The 23,286-nt window shown below is 34.6% G+C and overlaps 1 protein-coding gene across 2 annotated transcripts in view; it reads left to right on the forward strand.

Annotated features, from left to right (window-relative positions):
* Nucleotides 1-23,286, forward strand: part of slo (calcium-activated potassium channel slo) — a 56,551-nt gene that overhangs the window by 15,401 nt on the left and 17,864 nt on the right. For both annotated transcript variants that reach the window (XM_090106471.1, XM_090106469.1), the window contains exons 2-11: nucleotides 13,126-13,187; nucleotides 13,447-13,543; nucleotides 13,818-13,929; nucleotides 14,807-14,958; nucleotides 16,158-16,325; nucleotides 17,206-17,297; nucleotides 20,843-20,953; nucleotides 21,595-21,700; nucleotides 22,540-22,692; nucleotides 23,019-23,174. In XM_090106471.1, coding sequence (XP_089962597.1) covers nucleotides 13,126-13,187; nucleotides 13,447-13,543; nucleotides 13,818-13,929; nucleotides 14,807-14,958; nucleotides 16,158-16,325; nucleotides 17,206-17,297; nucleotides 20,843-20,953; nucleotides 21,595-21,700; nucleotides 22,540-22,692; nucleotides 23,019-23,174 — 1,209 coding nt within the window. The remainder of the gene's footprint in view (nucleotides 1-13,125; nucleotides 13,188-13,446; nucleotides 13,544-13,817; nucleotides 13,930-14,806; nucleotides 14,959-16,157; nucleotides 16,326-17,205; nucleotides 17,298-20,842; nucleotides 20,954-21,594; nucleotides 21,701-22,539; nucleotides 22,693-23,018; nucleotides 23,175-23,286) is intronic.

Genomic DNA, 23,286 nt, shown 5'->3' on the forward strand with positions numbered 1-23,286 from the left:
CCGGTATAAGAATCACACTCAGCCACTATTATCAATGGATTACAAAAGCATTCATCGCAAAAATGGGTCAATATACAAATGTAAGTAGGTCACATTTGTAGAAAGCCTGCGCTAAGTCAATCCGAAGCACTTATATGTACACAACAGATAACGTTCAATCTGTTTAAATGATATTTATTCTTTGTTTTTCTTTCATTATATTTGAGTGCCTGTGTGTTCAGCTAATATGATTGAATGTAGGCCTTCCAGCATTAGCTATGTACCTACATGTTTATTGTTTCTCGAATGACCCAAAAGAGACTTGTTATACAAGTTCTTTTTGAACATCGTATTTTTATTATTTTGAGGCTATTTTGGCTACGTGTATAAGGAAAGGTTAATTTTAATTGCTAGTCAAAATCAACAAACAATATTGAATTTGAGATTATTAAATAAAGATTCGATTACCGACGAGCTCATTGTTTATGTCAATATTAATGATCATATTTTATCAGTCACGGTATGGATTTTTTATTATTTTGTGATGTAAAACTAATGTGTTATATTTAAATCATTGTAATTTCTTATGAAAATGAATAAAAAATCTACCTACCAAGACTCCTTTACAAACTTGATTCAGTTTAATAGAAGTTACTTTAAATATGTGTAGTTCTACAATTTTTGGGTTACTAAGCAAACAAGTTTTTGTAGACAGACAAATCGGTAGAGGTGCGGTTTTCCTTTAAAGTAAAAATCCAAAATAGACTATAGAAACTTGTTTTTTTACCACATACCTACCAATAAACATTAAACATGCCTTTAAATTTTTGTTAGAACAGATAAATAATTAAATATTGTAAAGGGGCTTTAGATTGTATAAAAAGTGTATTATTATGTATAATTAAATCTAGATTATCCAGTAATCAGAAAATAATAGATATAATGTTACCATAAATAGCTTCAAATATCTCTTGCACTGCAACTGCCTCGTACTATCTTACACAAATAGAATCAACAAAATTAGACAATAATTTAATTTATCATTTTCATGAAATGTTCTTGTGAATAACATCTTCATTAGATATGTATTAAATTTCATAAAACGTATAGTATTTATAACGTACAGAACCCCCGTACGTTAATACAAATCACACTTGGCCGGTTTTCTAGTCTGGGTGAGTTTGGATGACGAAGCCTAATCAATCATTCAGACGATAGGTTGGGCGTAAAAGCCATTTGCGTGTTTTTCTTTCGCAAGCACTAACCACTATGGATTTTGAATGAAAATCAAAGCAGTTTTTATAACATGGTATTCCTTTTAAATATCTCTTTGGTAAGAAAAAGTGGAAAATGGGCATTTTATTAAATAAATCAATTCAATGGAACATTATTTTAGATGTTACTTATGGAGTAAATTAGTAGGTATTCATTATATTTTATCTGGGCTCATCTTCACTTGAAATTGATTGATATTATTTATTTTATTTTGCCGTAGATATTTTACTATATAGCTATAACAATTAACTTAAATTGCGATTTGTCTTAAAAAAAGAAATAGTAGCATTAGTTTTATACAGGATTATATAATAATTCGTTCACGCTACAAAAAATATCATGTTACAATAAAATTTCAGCACTTGAATAACAGCTAAGTAAATGCAGGCTATTGACCGGACAGAAGAAAACGCTTCGCCAAAAAACTATTCTTGTAAAATGGGACAAGTCTAAGGGGAACCATTTTATTTCTCAGAAAATTCTCTGAACATTTTAAGAGGCGTGGTCTTAATAATGGAAAGCTTTGTGCAATTACACTCGGAGAGTGAGAGTGGCTATTTCGTGTATTTTCTTGGTATTTCTATTCGTAATGTTTACAGTTTTAAATGCTGTCAATGATACAATTTAAATGAATTATGTAGCTAAACGACGTTCTTTTTTAACATGTTATTTTAAAATTATAGAAACGAAGTCTTTTCAATAGATATTTACGTAATGTAGAGGTAGAATCTATAAAGGGATTTCAGTAAGTTGATTAATATGTAGTATGTATTTAGTTTACAACTTAGGTAATATTCGGATGAAACTGATAGTTTATAATGACGTGAAAGTAAATAAGTAAACTATTTCGCAAATGGGTACTATAAGTCAAAAACCAAGCTATTTTAAAACAAGTATCTTTTTTTTAAATATAAACTTAATTGAAACAATTCGCTAGCTGTTATGAAAACTGGCCAAATAAATTTAATTATTGTTTCTTGCAAATAAAATATAAGTTAATTAACTTAAATTTTATATTTTTGAGCGAGCTTTTCGCTACGGGAAATATTGAATGCGCCAAACACTTAAAAATATGAAATAGTCGTTCGCGATTAATTTAAATTCAATGCAGAGCTTGAGCTATTTCAGTAAAAATATAATTACACTGTTTAATTTGTAGAAGGATCCTCAAAATTGAAAAAAGTAGATATAGCCGCCAAAATAAATATTATTTTAACTACCTATATTTTTTTCTGTTTTTATGTTTTCATTGAAATATTGCTATAGTGAGTTAAAATGAAAAAAATCAGTTTCATTTAAAGTGTAGAATATAAATATTTCTGTCCTTTACGAAAATAATATACCACAGTCCACAAATAATACAGATGATATTTAATATACAAAATAAGCATTGTATGCAATACAATTGATACTAACGACCATAACTTACCTTGTGGAGTTTAGTGTCAATTAGCTGGCTTTAAAATTATCTATATCCCATTTTATTGACCATCAAGTGAAATGAAGCGGCAGAACTGTGCAGATAAAGCCTGCATGTGGCAACTGGGAGCATATATTTATTTTACAGGCTGTCACTGAAATGCAGCCCACAATACTGTGAAATAATTGCCTATATATATTATTACGAAACGTAACTTTATATTGAAGGCTTGTAACCTTATACGGTGTCAAAGGATTTTGACCGCACTTCGATCGAATCTGGACACTGATGGCCTGGATTCGCTGAAAGCTTTTGAATGATCCTTTTTCTGCATGCGAGTGGAGCAAAATTTTGAGCGGAAAGTGGAACTTTTTTAGTATAGGTTGCAATGCAATTTCAGTGTCAATTTCTATTTTAATTGGGAACAATCTGAAGTGGATGTGTTCCAAATTTAAAATGCATTCATTGGCTTTACTATACTACCTACAATAAATATATGAATGGATCACTTTATTTTCGTTGCAAACATGCGCTCTGAATTTTTAGTACGTATAGGTACTGATATTCTTTTAAAAACTTAGTAGCTTAATTATTTTCTTAAAAACTAATTGCTAATTGGTAAATTTGTAGTCGATTTTTTATTTAATTGCTTTTTAATATTATCATTATCAAAAGATAAGATAAGATCTTCTTAGAATCGATAAATACACTATTTTTTTCCAACGGTATGGGTTCACCTTCAAAACTACTCTAAGTTATTAGTATTGGATATTGAACAAAAAGCATTTAGAAAACGTTTATTGCCGTTCAAAATACTGATTTTGAAATATATAAGATAATAATGGTATCTCGGAAAAATGATAAAGGATAAATATTTATTCTATGATGATACTAGTAAAACAATAAAATCAAAATATGTCTTTCATTAAAAGGACTAGGTTACTGTTGTATATTTCTGATATTATGTTGAATTTCAATCTTAGGAAAATAAAATTTGGCCTAGCACCTTGACCCAATGAAGATTCCTTACGTACATTGTCACGCTATAAAATGTCTGTTGCCCGTTTTCAAGACAAACTCTGGCCATTAAAACCTGAACGAATAATTATTTATTAATACAAGTTTGAGTTGAAACTGCGCTGTGTCCACAGTACATGAGTGTGCTATAAATACATGCGCTATATTTACCACGGCCATGTCACATCTCGCGACATCGCCTATCGGTGTTGATATATTCGACTTTATGGACTACCGGGAAGCATCACTCTATGTGGTATGCGTTTTGGTATTTAAATTACTAATGAGTAATGACGATCGACTTAAAGGTGGTCTGATTAAACTGTCTGTTATATATCGTTTGAATATAATATAGTATAAAGTTATAAACTCGTACCATCCATTGATTTTATTCAAATAAACAAGGTTGCTCTGTAAACAAGCATTTCCTTTCATCAAACAACCAAATAAATTGTACAAAATTCTCGCAAAGCATCAAAAAATTTAAGCCAGATTAATTGTAACACTTCAAACGCTTAACCAGAATAAATATTTCTATACCACGCTATACTACGCGAATACGTTATTCAATAGAAGCGCCAAACCAAAACATTTTTCCGCCACTGGACGCAAATGAACTTTTATTTATTTAAATATAACACAGCAACTGCATACAAATAAAGTCCGAAAATATTATACAAATTTTATCTCCAGCTTTTGTGAATAGGCCGTCGATTGTGTCGCATTTCAACGTGGGATTTTTGTAAATTGTTTTCACACAATATTGTGTAATTCTGTTATCTTTTTGATGTAAACAAAAGGTGGTTTATTTTCATGCTTGCCATTTACCTGTGAAATTGAAACTTGTAATATTATTATTGGTCGTTGCTATCGGTATGAAGAATTTAAATAGCAATAATGGTAACATTCATTAACTCATAGCGAAAGTGTCTGCATTGATCTTTCTGGTTCAATCAGCAAAAAGAAATCGTTTGATAAATGGAAGGAATATCGTCTAGTGCCCGGAAAAGAAACTTTGTAACAGATAGTTACTACATTATAAATCATCACTAAGTAGAAAAGTTTTGCTCGCAACATTGGTAAAAGTTTCATATTGATAGCATACCTAGTTTATAGAGAATTGTCTCACCGGTATAGGTAGTGTAGCATGTTCGAATATTGAGTATCTATTTCTTCAGATGATTTGTTATTTGCAAACGACTCATTACAGATGCTTGCTTATAGATGCTTGTATATGCCAAAAATTGTACAACTTCGGTCATGTTTTCTGCTATTAAGTAGGTACTCTAGTAATTATAATAATCTTCTATCCCTCCTTCATTGAGATAAATTGCACTGGTTTTAAGGGATTATTATGAAGCAATAAAATATCTCATAAAGAATAAAGTTTATCAGCTAATTATGAAAATTTTGCGACATTAAATAGAAACGATTTGGCATTGCCTTATTTTGCATGCCATTTAATGTAGACACTTGGAAATAGAGCCTTAATCGATGTGCTGAGCGTCACTTGGATTCTTTCCAAATAATTTCACACTGAATTCTGTCGAAAAGAGCAACTTTGAATAAAGCGCTTATACAGTGACGATCTGAAATTTCATAAGAGAATTTCCACAATATGCAGGAATTGTGATATAATTAAAATGTATCTAATCGACATAAATTATAGAGGCGGAACAGAAAGATCCATTAATTTACATAAAAACCAACAGCTCCTTGCTTGATTGAGGAAAGAGGATTAGCATTAACGGAGTAGTTTTAAATGAAGAGAATAAGAATTTTTATTAAATAACTATTCTTTGATAGAAAAGTATATGAACGTTGCACTTCAATTATATTATAGGCACATAAATAACCAGCTAGTAATCGCGAAATAACCAGCCAAGGGAGTGGCTAACGATAATTTGTGCGATAAATTCACCAACCAAACTGCCAACTATTTTATTGTTAACCGCGGGGATCGACTTATTTCATTTTATGAGTAGTAAATTCATTTATTCCTCTTTACTGACTAATAATTGAATGATACAAAAATAGTTTACAGCTTATGATAATGGTTTAAGAAATAAAGCTTTCTGGTGTAGATCAAAAGAGCTATAAATTATTTGTTATTCATATAGATGTAGATACATTCATTATAAGTGCTTTAAAATTATGAACAGTGATAAAAACGTTATTCTTTAGCCTCAAATCAACTGAAAAACTTAATTAGATTATGGCAAGATGAAATAATCCTGACCTTTTGAAATAAAACGCTGCATAACTGATAACTAAGTATAATGTTAATTTAGTAGAAAAATCTAATAACATCAAATACATTCAAGTAAAGTATTCAACTGGAAGATTTAATCGAATTTTTAATCTGGCGCTGACAATTGACTTTTAGAGTACGAAAGATGCAATAACGGAGGTGTAGGCAAACGCTGAACGCTTCACAAATAGGGCATGTAAATCAAGTTTCTTATAGAAAATACTTATTCCATGTACCAGAATGGTGGCTTCCCTTACCATCACTTGAGAAGCTGATCACTAGAATAGTACCTATTGTAATATTATGCGGAATGATCGTACGCTTTTGTTTGTCTGTAACTGTTTCTATTGGGTCAAATCTACTATTTTGCACGCCTCATAAGCGAAGCGTTGAGGTGGGTACTACTGTCACTTCGCGCAAAACATCTGATTTTTCAAACTTAAAATGTCTTTATGTATCATACATTGCACTTGTAAGATAATACATACACATAATAAGAAAAAACACTATTTTTAACGTTCATGATATTTTTGATGTCATTTTTGTTATTTAAACTAGTTAAAAAACAGTTTAAAAAAGTTCTGTCTTGGACGTCCGTGTGTCTGTATGTGCGGATCCTTTTTCTTGTTAACACGATAGCGACCGAAATACTTTACTAATCGAGTCTTTTTTTTTCTCTTACGCTTGAGTATGCTCAGGAATAGAACCCTTTCATTTTTCAGGGTCTGATTCGATGTGGTTTAATTGTTATTAAATAAACAAAAATAATAATTAATAAATATTTATTTAAAAAAAAAATTATGAGGCGTGCACTTTTGGATTTTCCAAATTATTTCTGACTACAATGTGTAAACGAATTTTCCAGGAATTTCACTTTCTTCACTAGCTATACTTTCTTCAGCAAAAATTACATGTAACTAAAGAAGTACGGTATCTAATCCGTTTCTGTAACTTATGTAGCCAATTACAAAGATAAATAAATAGACACTTTGATCATGAACAACTCTTATCTTCCAAGTTGCCAATACAAATACTGTAACTGTAAGTAAATATTAACTTTCTTGATTGTTCAGTTAAATATTGTGAATTCTAAATTGTGTTCAACTTTGAATCGTCTGAACGAAGTTGGTTTAATGCTCTAAGGAACGAAGCCAAGATTATGTTAATGTATGACGAGTGCGAGTGTCATTCTTTCCTTTGTTTAAGTTTACCTACTTTTCTCACTTTAATTTTTAATTTGATCTATTTTATTCCCGCGGGATATTTACAATCCCCTGGCCTGATTTTATTAAGAAAATACAGTCTATAAAATAATATCTAAAGATTTTATTTTATGTAATTCTATTTTGTAAAACATATCGTATTTTTGAAAGCATGCAATCATACAACCATCAAATTTTATTCAGTGTGCCAACTAGTTAATAAAATTTTTTAGAACTAGGTACATATAACTATAATTGGAGTAAATCTTTATTCATAGAAAATAAATGAGATTTTTATACTTAAAACAATTTGGTGTCTACTATAATTCTCCATTATCAAATGTAGATTTTAAATTTTATTGCCATATTAATCTCACGGAACAGTGTTGAAACTTACTACTAGTGGCTCTAAACTTTCCGGCGATCATCCATCACTTCAATGAAATAATTTTCCTCTATAAGACACAACACCATATAAATTAAACATCAAAGACCACTAATGGTTAGATATTTTCATTGATTCTCCCTAAAGAGCCGTATAGAAGTAACGTTTGATCTTTCATGCGAAAAGACAATTTTACATTCAACGATATCAAAACGACACGACAGCGACACGATGTAGCATAGGAAGTCGCGTGGTATGCGGACGTTTCAGAGCATTACCACAGCATTATGGTTTTATAGATTTGTACAGCTTATGCCGCTTTAAATGCAATGCCCTATTATTCTTTTTATGGTATGTAGCTTTTCTTCTCGATGTTTATTTCGTTTAAGTTACAACTTACAACAGATTTTTATACAAATGAAGCAATCGTGGTTCAGGCATTGGACTCTTTTCTCAAGTACTTACCTACTTTTATTTGATGTAACTTTTGTATGCTGGAGAAATCACAAATAAGACTTTACTATCCTGAAGTTAGCATAATCTTTATGACCTACCTGAATGACACAAATATTTTATTTACTTCTTCGTTACATTTTTATTTGGTATAACACCAACCAAAAACAACATACATTTTTGACTTTAAAATCAATGTGAATGACATTTAACTACGCTTAATTTACCAAATTTTAAAATTGCATCAACAAAGCATAAGACAACAAAGTTTATAATATTTTACATCAATCTCCAATTTCCAAATGATTCGTATCAAATTGCTATCAAATTTCACAATATCTGCAGCATTAGGGCTGTAACATTAATTTCCCGAGTTACAAACTATTCAACTTGTGTCAATTCACTCGCACCTAATGTAGGTCAGCATATATCAGACTTTTCTATTTATTTCTATACACTATACAGGTTGCTGCAAAATATTGATTAACTATATTTCCGCCCGTAACTTCGCCCGCGTTTTCAAAAAAAAACCCGCATAGTTCCCGTTCCTGTGGGATTTCCGAATTAAAGTCTTTTTCTGGTCTTCAGCTACATACCAAATTTCATTGTAATCGGTTCAGTAGTATTTGCTTGAAAGAGTATCAAACATCCATACATCCATATATCCATCCTCGCAAACTTTCGCATTTAAAATATTAGTAGAATGACATGTGTCTTATTGGTGTCGTTGCATGAATGCTTCCGACTTCATCATTACCCTGTTTCATCACCAACCTATATCCATAGGGAGTGAGATGCGAGTTTTTAGGTCATAACATATTGTACTGTTTATCCCGTGGGGCTTTACAGTAGCATGTCCTTATTTAAAACATCTGCTCTAGGAATTTATTTGTGACTAATGTATTTTTTATAAATTGCTCGGGGGCTTATGATGTTTTTCTGTAACAGAATATTCTCCGTAGAAACTGCTTTTAAAAGTTCTTCTTGAAGAAGTCTTATTGAATAATTTAAGATATGAGTTTGCATTTGAATAGTGCTTAGACACGTACATTTACATGTTCTTTAGTCGTAGAGGATGAAAGCTTCAATAGATATATTAATAGATAAATAGCGACCATGATGTCATAAATTACGAATATGTTTGCACTCGGAAATATGAGTAATTGAATTCCAAATGCGAATTATGCAAATTTGAAACGTGAAACGCAAGCAGAGTAATCGCTTACGCTATCCGAATAATTATTGGGGATTTTTAACCTCTCGTGGAAGATGAATATCCTATCCTATTAATATTATAAACGAGAAAGTTTGTAACAATGTATGGATGTCTGTTACTCTTTCACTCAAAAATAGGTGATCGGATTTACCTATATGAAAGATACAGAGATAGATTATAGTCTCGATTAGCACATAGGCTACTTTTTATAAGTTTACCTAAGCACCACGCAAGTTATGCCGCGGGCTAAAACTAGAAAAATTACAGAGGCGTCTCTTCTTTGAAAATATATGGAATTTGTCTACAAGTACTTATGCGGTCAAGTACGGGCGATAAATCTATCATTTATAGCCAACAAACCGAAATCATTAGTATTTATACGATTCAATCGTTATCCCGGTCCGTAAAAAAGTTATAAAACTCCACGAACGCGAATGGAATTGTGTTATTTATGGGAAAAGTTGGATGTGGTAGTGCCAGTAAAACGTACTCGTTTATTGCTAAATTTTCTAAATTTCCTATTTTGTTATCTAGGGATTGTTTTAAGCGATAAAACCCTATTTAGATATTAGAATTACAATTGTATTTCAAATCTGTTCCTATTCTTAATTCTATTCTCTCGCTGTGTATATCAAAATCGCATTTGGAAATACTAAAATTGAATTATGGTCACGTAGTTTTGCTCCTATAAAGTAGACGAATACCAACTACGGCTAAAATTGTTAAGTTCAATGTCAAGGCATGAGTAAGCACAGTCATATTCGATCTGCATTTGGGTAGCTATCGCGTACTGTAGACTGCATGATACAATTTTTATTTAGTTTACAATTTTTTCGCGTTTAACACATATAAATACAAGATGTACCAACAAAGTATTTATTAATCGCAAAATTTATTAAAGAAAATTCAGATCTATACTAGTAGTATGCTTTTTAGAAAGCTTTTAAAGAAGATTTTGTTTGTTTGGTTGATCTCTATGGGTATACGGGAACAGCATGGGTTCGATTTGAAAAATTATTTCAGTGTTAGATAGTCCATTTATCGAAGAAGACTATAAGGCTATATATACATCGTCACGCTAAGTCCAATAGGAGCGGAACTATGCGGCTTAAACCGCGGCAGTGCTTGCCGTCTATAAAACTAGTTATAGAGGGTTACGTCTCGTCTCAATTATTATCCAACTATTATATAATGACTTATAATTATGTACACATTACATAATATAAATAACTTGTTATAAGAACCCCATTGTCTCTCGTGTCAAGGCTCCTGACCCGCCATGAATTTACAGTGCTTCCGCATAATTGGATATCGAATTGTTTGAACCTATTTAAATGGATTGCGACGGTTTTCAGTTTAATCCAATAAACGTTACTATTAAAATATTTTAAAGTAATAAAACAAGTTTGAATGGAATGATGTAAATGCACGAAGTCATAGATCGAGTTCGTTCCTAACATTGTACTTGAAAAAAGAAAAATGAAAATTAAAAATATATTTATTTCATACACACAATTTTCAAAAACAGAAAGTGGATGAGTCCTCCTAGTAAGTTTACAAAAACCTGTGTCAGTTTAGTACATAAATCAGATTTAAAAGCTTTGCTGACCTAATTTTAAACGCATTAATTACCTACTTATATATAAAATTAAATAAATAAAACATCATTGCATAAAAATAGGAATGTAATACAGGTGATTACGGCTGAATAATTAAATATTTTATTCAAAAAAATTATGAACTAATTATTATATCTAAAAAATGAACAATGAAACAAAGTTCAATGACATTCTGATTTCAAGTGTACACAAAGGTAGTTCAGTAGGTACACAAAGATTAACTCCTACGCCTAATTATACATTTGGCTGCCTACACTAAAGGCCTGACAATATAAAATAATCAATATATTTCAATATTTTAAAATAAAAATTTCAAAGGGACACGTTATTTTAAAGAAATCATGGCTCAGCAGCTGTGAAGTGAATTTTAAAACTTTGGGCTGACATTGATGGATTTGATCTATTTTAAAACACTCACACAGCATACTGCACTAGATTACTTTTTAAAATAAATACAATTTTTTAATGTAACATGATGTATAGGTATATCATTAGTTATTGATTGACGCTACGTTATTTATTTATAAAAAATATATAGGACAATATAAAAATAATAAATTTCAATTTACTTTATATACTACACAACACAATATTATCTTTAAAATAATAATTTTATAACACATATTGGAACTAGACTTACATAAGACTACGCAGAATTCAGGTTTCACTTTGTCTAAACACAGTGTGATCCCGCCTTAATAAAAGAGCTTACATCAGTAGGATGACTTCACAAGAACAAAGTGACGCATAATTACAATAATGCACGATGAATATCAATTAATACCTACATCCATTTGGTCATAAAGTACCTATCAAGGTATCTGTATCATATAACTTTTAATTAAAACTATAGATCTCACTTGACCCATGGCTATTCAGAACGACAGTAATTATTTCCGCAATTACTCGAGTCAGAGATTATTTATATTAAAACTGCTGTTTAACAACACATCAATTGAAGTTTAATAACTCTGTGTGATTAAATGCATCTTTATATTGCCCTGCATCACGAAAAATTATCTGTAGGTAGTTACCTACATCATGAAAATTATTGCATACAGTTTATTATACTCGATTCGATTCAATTTTTTTCATGTTTTTGTTTTTGAAATGTATACGAAATGTTACTAACATGAATAGATTTTTAAGAATAAAGCGTACCTACACAAAATGTATTATCTAAACTCTAAAGAACTGTAGATTAAAAAGTAAACACCTAATTTGAACCTTCAGTGCGCTACTCTAGCACGTACATATATTATGTATCAAAGTGGGCACACAAATGACAAAGCCTTTTAAAACACGTACCGATATTTTTAATAATGCTAGATGACAAACTGGGCCCTGTTTTATTTTTGGTATTCTGATAAAATTTTCAATTTTTTTTTAATTTTCTTAACATTTTTCCTTCTTTAAGGTACCTTCTACAAATCTTTATATACAAGATGACAACAGTATAGTTTTCTCAAATTGTAGATTACTTTTGTGTACATAAATTGTGGTACCTATAGTTCAATTTCTCACATGGATAATAACGTACACTTTCATAACACCACATCTCATCTCGCCCAAACGTGCATAGGCATACCAAAGCAAGCAGAATAGTTTCTGCTTCAGCATTAATCATATACAAGGTCGCCTCTTTTGAGAGTGCTGACTACAATTTTCCTACGCTATTTAAAACAAGACAATTATTATTAAAAAAACAAAATACCCGACTGCACACTAAAAAAATATTATTATGTCTTTATCCCGTGGGACTTTTAGGATAAAATGTATCCTATGACACTCCCGTAATCAAGACAAATCTAACGATACCTCATACATCAAAACCCATCAAGCCGTTTAGGCTACAGGTGGTCACAAAGGAAAAGACATACATACATACTTACATACACTCGAAAAACATTACCCTCCTTCTTTGGCAGTCGGGTAAAAATATTTGAAATACTACTTTTGCAACCTTACAAAATTCAATTGTTATGTCACCTATCACTACATAGTATAAAACAAAGTCGCTTTCTCTGTCCCTATGTCCCTATGTATGCTTAAATCTTTAAAACTACGCAATGGATTTTGATGCGGTTTTTTTTAATAGATAGAGTGATTCAAGAGGAAGGTTTTAGTATATATGTATAATTTATTATGTTTTAGACAAAGCGGGCGAAACCGCGGGCGGAAAGCTAGTAAACTATAATTCCAACCAATTAAAAAAAAACCATTATAATGATTTCAGTTCCATAAGTCATGCTAAAGTACTAATAATTAAATTTATCAATTTTTAAAATATCTTTGTTTATTTTTCCAGGTAGTTTTGGTGTTCATTCTGAGTATAGCATCGCTCATCATCTACTTCATTGACGCGTCCAGGTAAAAAACGTTCCCATACACTTTACTCTCAAATAATTTAATATGTAGCAGCGATATTAATTCATACATATCTTAATAATGCTGATAACATAAGGAATACGTGAGTGAAAGTCAAATAAATGTGTTCCTCGTAACATTTGCTGCATAGATGTATGTTAGCTTTATGTATATGTCAGCTGATGATGTATTTAGATGCCTTAATCGTTCGATGTGTCCGCGCTGTCGGTGGCAATATTCTATTAACGGTTATTAATTGCAGTGAGGAGGTGGAGCGATGTCAGAAATGGAGTGACAATATTACTCAGCAAATTGACCTTGCCTTTAACATATTTTTTATGGTCTACTTTTTTATACGAGTAAGTAATCTTATCATTTAGTACGATCTCATGAAAGAAATACCTTTCGTTTGATTCATAGTATTGTTGTTTGCCAAAAGTTGGATAAATATTTTTTAATCGAAATTGGCAAACCACTTACCCACCTGATGCTCCGTAGCGATACGATTCTACGAGCTTGCCTTTATTTGAGAAATGAATGGCCTGTAATTTATTTTCAAACATTCAATTCAAGAATCAGTTATCAGATTGAACGTTTGTGATTGTGTCTTCAAAATGTTGTTTTCTTTTTCAGTTTATAGCAGCTAGTGACAAACTATGGTTCATGCTCGAGATGTATTCATTTGTAGATTATTTCACGATACCCCCATCATTTGTATCAATATACCTGGATAGAACATGGATAGGTAAGGACTATTCTTTTATTAATAAAAAACAAACGAGTTAACTCACTTGATTACTTGTATTCGGTATCCCCAAAATGATTCATACACCTTTAATAAGGATGTAACACATTAAAATACGAGTATAAGAATTGTGAGTGAGATTTGAATTTATCTCAAAATGTAGTCAATGTTACAAAATGGTATTACATTTATATCGCTTCGCAAAGTTGTGGTTGCTTTGGTTAGGCAGTTACCTATAAAATAATTTATGCCTTTGAATTAATAATATTATAGTAAAATATATGACATGGATAGATTCATACTTGTCTAACTTATTTAGAATACCATCAATATTGAAGACTTTGTAATAAGTTAAGAATATAATATTAGTGTGGTATTAGTATATCAGGGCGTATTACGTAGCATATAAAATGTATAAGCTCATCGATCAGTACAACCACGCCTACATTGTTCCAACACAGGCAGTGTTTCTGAAGTTCTGAATTACCTATTATTTCTTGTTATAATTGCTATAATAAATAATGTTTGAATTTATGTTGGAAACTAATAATGTTCCTTTAGTGGCGTATTAAATATTTTCAAATTAATGAAGGTCATGCCTATCACACGTATGGTAATTCACACACGCCGCCCATAACATTCATGAAAAAATATGAAATGGAATGGATGTAGAAGGGAGGGGATATATGAATCGAACTAAATATTAGTATTGACCTGTTTTACCATTGTTTTACTATTGAAGATACGAAATAATGTTGTCGCTTGCCATTTGTTATATTTAATAATCGATTGTTTCTTTATGGAATTTTAGGCTTTTTTTTCAGCTTATTTAGTATTTATTTATTATCAATATTAATTATTCCTTATCCACTTCCAGGGCTAAGGTTTCTCCGAGCTCTACGCTTAATGACCGTGCCTGATATTTTGCAGTACCTCAATATATTAAAGACATCGAGCTCAATTCGTTTGGCGCAATTAGTTTCTATATTTATATCAGTGTGGCTTACTGCTGCCGGTATTATTCATTTGGTAAGTATTTTTTACTATATGCTTATAGAACCCGTTTACTAAGATTGGAGGTCGCTGAAAAATCCTGTAGGTACAATATTAATCTGAATTCAAAAGTAACACAGAATACCTAGTTTCTCATAAACTTTGTAATTTAATAAAGAAGTGTTCTTAATGATGCTTTTTTTGCACACCGTACCTATGCGGCGCAGTGACGTCATCGACGCCAGGTCAAAACTTTCAGTAAACGTGATATAGAAGATGCGTTGTTATTATCATAATATTTGGTGTTTAAAATTTTATAAGCGCAACAATTAAAATAAAGAAAAAAATACGTGTGGCACTCGGGGACTGCCGCCGTAAAGCTATTGCATAGCATGCCTTCAAGCCACACCTCCGAGCCCGTCGGAGTGGGGAGCGTGAGGTTTTTTCGTTACGGAATTTCTCGATTCGGTCCCCGCGCTCAAGGCCCGCGATAGAAGCTATGCAATAGCTTAAAAATCGAAGTTAATTATTTGACTAAAAAATTTCAAGCCTTCTTTATAAGTATTATTATTTAGTAATTCATCCTAATGTAATTTAGAACGTTATTTTATTTATGTATTAATTTACCTAACGTTTACAGAAACATAGTTGTTAATTATTCATTCATATTTTAATGAGGATTTATTTGTCTTATTACCATACACTGCGCTGTAGAAATCTAAATATACTCAGCGTTTGATAAATGCATAATAAATATTTATACAGAGTTTCATTTGCCTAGAGAACCGTCTATGCATTGTTATTGCTTATATGTTAATTGCGTCTTATATTTTTTTCCTCACATAGACATTAAGATAAATGAATGTTGTATATAAACAATATTCAATAATTCTTTACCACATTTCACTACACGTACATAATTATAATTATCCTTTAACAAAAGTAATTCTCAACAAAACATATTATGTAGATCATAAGAATATGATGTAAACACCAAAATTGTATCAACAAGTTTCTAAGAATTTCATCAGAAACTTACACCCCTATTTCTAAAAAATCCTGCTTGAAAGTCTTAGGTAGCTACTACTATAACCAATAAAATTAACTTTTCCATATTGGGTCCGCCCTCTGATTAACTTTTATCATTACTTAAATAACATACAGATACACCCAATACACCAGCTGAACGCATAGTTCACATTCAATGCCTAAGTTCGATTTCCATATTGTTTCAGTTGGAAAATTCTGGTGATCCACTAGAATTTGACAACGCACAATCGTTGTCTTACTGGACTTGTGTCTACTTTCTTATAGTCACAATGTCCACAGTAGGTTACGGTGATGTGTTTTGCCATACAGTACTTGGCAGAACGTTTTTGGTTTTTTTTCTCCTCGTCGGCTTGGTAAGTTTCATTCTTATTTCTCTATCTAATAACTATAAGAATCTAATAAAGTAAAATTCTTTTAATATAAAGTTTGACTTTGCAAGGATCCGCAAGTATTCAATATAAATGTTATGTACACATAGGTACAGTATACAATATACATATATACCAATTTGAATAAAATACAATACAATAAATACTTCGTTCTTCACGCTTGCTATTCCTTGCGTAAGCTATAAGATAACAAAGCAAAAGGAAATCCGATACAGTAATAGTTTTAAAGGACTTGGTAGTGATCAGTTATGTTTAACGCACAGCTCGTTGTATGTCATAAGCCTGAGTGCACTTAGAGCATGCGAAATCGATTTCGAGGGCCAATACGGGAGCCGCTCGCGAGAATAAACGTGCAATCTTCTAACTCTGCTTTCGAGATACCATCTTCCGTAAAGAGCTTCACCCGAACGTAACTTTGCATGAGTGTTATTTTTCTTTTGCTTTGTTACGTGTACCACGAATGTGCTTCCGGACATTCTATCAAGCTTATTCGGAACAAAGAGAGTCCCACGGGCACGTGTGGGCGACCGGGGAGCACGCTTTAGGCTGGGCAGCGTGTGGTCTCCCGCGTGGCCAGCCGCAGCGGCCGGCTCCCGCGCGCCGTCCCGCGCCGCGTCCCTCCCCTCCCACCTCGCGGTCTCTGCATGCGCACCTGTGCCTGGCTGTGTTCAGTTGCTCACATCACCGGTAGAAACACTCTCCTTTTTTGTTTATTTTCGCTCCGCTACCGGCTACACTTTACTCTGTATCACCATAGTTTTATCGAGACTCGAGGGCATTGTCGTGCACCACACGATGGTGTCCGCGCGCAGACTCGTTCGATCGACACCATGGTCTGTTGCAGGCAATGTTCGCTAGTAGCATTCCTGAAATTATAGAGCTGGTAGGAAGTAGGTCCAAGTACGGTGGCGAGCTGAAGCGTGAACATGGAAAAAGGTATCTGTTTAATGTTTAGAATGAGATGAGAGAGGAAGCGACTCACTCCCCGGCACGCGCCACCTCGCGTACGACGGTTTGATTCGCTCAATCTCTCCGAGACGATGTGATATCATCATCCAAAGCTTGCTCAGTGCCGTCAGATGTATTGTGTTATCTACTCGCGCGTACCCGCCGACCCCTCGGCGGTGACGCGGACGTGTCGTCGCGCTCGTGTCACCTGGACACAACCACGTGACGCGGGGGCGACGCTCGTCTATCGAACCCGTCCGAGACGGCCGGCCCGTGCACGTGTTCTACCATGCGTCTATATCGATCGTCCATTGTTTTAGTTTTAGAAACCGGCGAAACCAAATTCTTTTTAAGTTCTCTTCATCGATTAGTTAGCGTATGTATCCAGGCTTTGCATGCACCCGGTCACGAGTCCCGTCACGGCTTGCCGTCACGTAGATCCCGTTAGCGTAGCTCGGCACGGCACCCGATTCCCGCACCCGTCCACACCACGCCACAGCCACACGCAGACAGACGACACTCAAGCCACACAGCCTTGTGCGAGCGCGAGGGTTGACGGCCGCGGGCCGGGGCCGGGGGGCGGGCGCGCGGGGGGGCTGTCGCTCACCTCACGGTGTTTGCTGTGTATCGTAGGCTGTGTTCGCCAGCTGGATCCCCGAGATCACGGAGCTGGCGGCGCAGCGCAACAAATACGGCGGCCGATACAACAAGGACGTCCGCCGCAGGTACCCTGCTCTCACGCCCCCGCTCCACACGGCTTCCTCTCACGGTTTCGATCTGACTTGGTTGATTGAATGCGGAGTTTGCTAATGAAATTTATTAATCCTTCACTAGAATCGGTCTCTCGGTGCCGTGGCGCATGCTCGAAGAGTTAGTTCCCGGCGGCCGCGCCCCTCTCCCCGCGTACGGGAGGCAGGCGCGCGGCCGACCGACGCACTAAATGCCTTTTATCGTAAATGACACTCGAGATACCATTGAGCTTTTTAATCCTTCTAACGAGACTAGATGTGGAGAGAGCCGATGTAAAGTTTTGTGATGCTGTCGATAAAGTAGTGTTTGGTTTGTTCGCTTGCACACGATGCCTGTCGCCACGCTGTAGCGCTAGCTCCGGCACCTCGCCACGAGTCCCGAGATCACACACAGCCAGTGCCCGCCCGCCGCGCCCGCCCCGCGCCGCCGCGCGCCGGCCTCACGCCGGCCGCACGCCGCGTCGCGCCGGAAGCGAGCCGAGGCGCTCCGCTGCGCCTCGCCTCGCTTCCGCCTCTCACCACTCACTCGACTTGAATGTGAATGTCTTGTTTTGTCTGTCGGCGTTTAGGCGATATTTGCCAGTTGTATCCCAGAGATAATTGACTTAATCGGCACTAGACCAAAGTATGGCGGCACCCTCAAGAATGAGCGGGGACGCAGGTGAGCCGCTGTCTTCAATCCGATCCGTTGAATGTGTTCCGTGTTGTGAAATCTATATCTTCCTTTTCCTCTCTTAGCACGCTTCTGTGTTCTCACTTTATCTTTAGCGGGGCGCGAGTCCCGCAAGTTGTCTTTTATTTAAGAGTCGGTGTTGATGTAAATTGTGTACCTTTGACTTTGATTTAAGCTCAGTTGAATAGTAACAGCAGATAGTGGCTAGTGTTACGCTCGTCAATAGGTTATATGATTATGTTCTGTTAGTGTACGTACGTGTAATGAATGTTTATGGTAAACGTAAAGCTTAGTAACGGCGAGTTAAATGTTGCGTGGTACAGTAGTGTGTTGTTGGAGTTGTCGTGTGTCGTGCGTCGACAGCTCCTGCCGAAGCCGAGCTGTTGATGTGGACCGGACTTAGTGAGTGCCATCCGCTCGCCTCCTTCTGTACCTCCCTCCCTGCACGATTATTGTTATTGTATTGTACTCTTGATGTTGACCCTCTATTCCGTATTGTAAAATGTAATGTAATTTATTGTTCAATCCCCCGGTATTTTAGTGTAATTTAATTTCGTAAAAATTCATAGAGCGTGGCAAGGCTGTGTGCATTGAGGACATTAACGCAAAAATAGTTTAGTTATCAACTTATCATTCGAAACAACCGAGACCATCTTAGAGAATTTTTTCACTATCATTCATCAAAATTATTAATAATTAAATTTTTGAATTGTTTCGTGTTTTTAACTGTAAAGATATTATAATGTAGTAATGAATTAATTTTTATGATGAAAATAAAATCAGTACCTTTGCCACACCTTAGATGAATTTGCATGAAGCTAGTCACGTTTGAGTTTTATTTTTATTTTTGTCTTGTTCTTCCTACTTGTACGCGTTTGCTTGGACTTTGTACTCTCCACTGTTTGTATGTGTACTCACAAACCTCCATCATTGTGTATCACCACTGTCAACTGTCTGTCCGCATCCACATCCTCCGCCCACACTCACTTGCTGTGCCTTACCCCATTGAACTTATTAAGAAATTATATTCATTACTTTTATTTACAAAACATATTGACGAGAGAAATAACTAAATTAAAGGCAAGCTTTCAAATATCGTCGCGATCTCCGTAAATTATTGCTTAATTAATTCACAAAAAGACAGTACGAATTATATGAATGTAAACTAAAAAATACTGTCAGAGAGCAAACACTTACAAACTTTAGGACATTCACTTTGAAGTCAAATACATTTAAAATATATCGAATCATTTGTCGAAACGTTATCACATCAACATTCATACATTAATCTTGTGTGTTGACTTTTTACTGTGGTGTGATACTTGTTTTATACTTTTCGGTTTAAGAGATATTTAAAACGTGATTAAGTTTTTTATTTTGACTAGTGTGGTAGATAGCTACACAATCCTGAACGAAACTGAGATTGTTCATCTATTTGTGACATACGTGTATTTATAGTAGAAAATATATTTGTACTTTCAAGAAAAGTAGAATTTAAATGAGGCACAAACTGATGAACAAAGCTGTATTTGTAAATTATGGAGGTTGTCACAAACAATGCCTTTATTTTTCACTCCTTTGTAATGCTCCAAGCGTTTCATTAATGAAATTGATGTTATAATATTATTCGTAAATTACCTTTTGAAAATTTTGTAGAAATAAAGGCGTTGTACTTAAATGTAGTTGTGGTATCACGCTTAATCATCTACCGTTTTATTTAACCCTGTTGCGACTGTTCAAGTATTTCTCTTTCGGTACATTGTGACCCAGTCTATATCCAGTATTGTCTTTAGTCCCAGGTGTTAAGTAAAACTTCAAATTGCTAAACCCTAATCTTCTGTCTTCTTCTCTAAGTGCTATAGCTTATTTATATTATTGCTTTATAATATAAAAAGTAAGTAAATGAAAAGTAAAGTCAAGGCTTTCAAAGTTCTATTTGAAAATAAAAATTTGCTTAATTTCTTTTGTAATTTTGGAATTCTTTTACAATTAAAGCCACAAATTTAAAAGTACGCTTACACTCTGCTTTCTATGTCAATGCAATGCAGTAGTTGATGTTGTGTCGTATGTTACATGAGAACAGGTACTTTAATATAATTGTATGATTTCAGGCATATTGTAGTATGTGGACACATAACATATGAATCAGTGAGCCATTTTTTAAAGGACTTTCTACACGAGGATCGAGAAGATGTGGATGTTGAGGTTGTTTTTTTACACAGGTAAAAAATGTTTTTCTTTTAATGCGCCCAATAATTTTAAGATTTAGACTATTGTAACAGTAAAGAAGTGTTCAGACTTTAAGATTATTTTTCAAACAATTTCAATAAGGTCTTAGTATTAAGTAAATAAGAGGTGATGACAAAATGTAAGGGGGGTGTAACATGTGTGATGAACGGACGCTTTCAGAAAAGAGCCTGACCTTGAGCTGGAAGGTCTACTGAAGCGTCACTACACCACCGTCGAGTTTTTTCAGGGTACAATGATGAATGCCGTGGACCTTGAGCGAGTCAAGGTTAGAGTGAGATCAAATAGCGCAGGCATTAGACAGCACGGCCCTTATCATTGATGCGCGTTAAAGTGAACCAATTTTTGATCATTTATGTGCATAAAGAACAGATCTTTTTCTTCCCTAAAGATTCTGTTTCATAGTCACAGTAGGATTTTGTCACGTAATTAAATGATTCTTTTATGCAATCATGGCTTTCACGGTGGGACGGCGGTACCTCCCGCGCGGCGGCACTCCCGTCCCTCCCCACTGCCGCGTACTGGTACTACATATAGTTGCATGGTAATGTCGGCCCGCGACAGGCGGCGGCCCGGCCCCGTGTAGTCCGTAGTGATAACTGAGCGTTGATGGCAGGAAACCGCCCGACCTGGAGCTCGAAGGCCTGTTCAAGAGACACTTTACCACTGTGGAATTCTTTCAAGGCACCATTATGAATCCAATCGATCTGCAAAGGGTAAAAGTAAGTAGCACTGTACTCTGGACGATGTGATCTTTTGGGCGTGGTGTCGGTTTGAGGCTGTGCAGTCTTTCCTATAGACGTAGCGACGCTCGTTCACTGACCCGTCAGTTGGGGAGATGTTATAGTGTCGAGTCGTGTACAGTTCCCTTCTATTGCCGAGACTCGGGCTGTTTGTGTGGCTATCGCTATGTTGTTAATTTGTGTGTGGTTGCCCCGCACGTTTCCTGAGGAGCTTCCTATCCAAGCCCGCCGACTCGCCCTAATATGTGTCTATTTGTACCTAACTGGGTGTTGTATGCGATGCTGACCATATACTAATACACTAAACAATCGATATTGACTTGAACTGTACAGGTTTTCAAACAGTGCTGAAAGAACGTTTTCACATAAATGGTTGCCGATGAAAGGGTTTCCGATTTAAATTGGCTTTGCTTTGTAGAATAAAGTACAGATGTCGATTGTCGATATTGTCGAGTGTTTACGGTAAGTCTCGGTATGCATGGCTTGGATTGATACAAACTAGTGTGCATGGAATGCCAAATCATTCGCTTTTTATCAAAAACAAATATTCCTTGTAATTCTTGTAGTTCCTAAATAGATGTTGTGTCGTAAGCATGATCTTTCTACTCCAGTGTCGTCCCTTTCTAGATGGTGCACCTATCTAAATGCTTTTGTGTAAACATTGTGAAATATTTAAATTCAAAGATTAAAAATACTTAATATGACTATGTCATGATAATAATTTGAAGCATTAACAGTTGCTTTGAGATATATTTGCATTTGAATAAATAAATATAAAAATCGAATGAAAAATAAAACTTAATCGCTATACAAACCAGGTTCATGAAGCCGATGCTTGTCTGGTGTTAGCTAACAAATACTGCCAAGATCCCGATGCGGAAGATGCTGCTAATATAATGAGAGTCATCTCTATCAAGAATTACTCGGATGATATCAGGGTTATTATTCAATTGATGCAGTATCATAATAAGGTAGGTTTTATCGAACACAAATTATTATGTCCTTCTTCAAAAACGATATATGATTGAATTATCGGAGCTATAATTCAATCATATTGTTTCACTTGCTGGAATTCTGCTCTTTATTTTTCTACGAATTGTCATACGGAGTCGAATAGCTACTTTTACGTGAAACTCACTTTTCGTATTCATTAAATGTAATTATTCCTAGTTTTGAAACTATTCATCAAGGTAGGAAGTGTATACCATTTTTATGTTATTATTACTGTTGTGCGTCAGTTGTAGTTCTATTCTTCGATGATCAAAACATTGCTTTTATATTACCAATTCTTCAATAGGCCTACCTCTTAAACATTCCATCCTGGGACTGGAAGCAAGGAGATGACGTGATATGTTTGGCGGAACTAAAGCTGGGTTTCATCGCGCAGAGTTGTCTCGCGCCTGGTTTCTCGACGATGATGGCCAATCTCTTCGCTATGCGGAGTTTTAAAACGGTCAGAATCTTTTAGTATACCTCTCCTTATATAATATAGTAGTACTAAGAAACTGTTTTTCTACAGGTAAGGTGATATCAATGCTAATAACGTAATCTGCACTGATAAATTC

This window comes from Colias eurytheme, chromosome 10 (genome assembly GCF_061535395.1).
Source record: "Colias eurytheme isolate Ceu_HAF_F1 chromosome 10, ilColEury1 Martin Lab GWU primary, whole genome shotgun sequence".
NCBI classification, from domain to species: domain Eukaryota; kingdom Metazoa; phylum Arthropoda; class Insecta; order Lepidoptera; family Pieridae; genus Colias; species Colias eurytheme.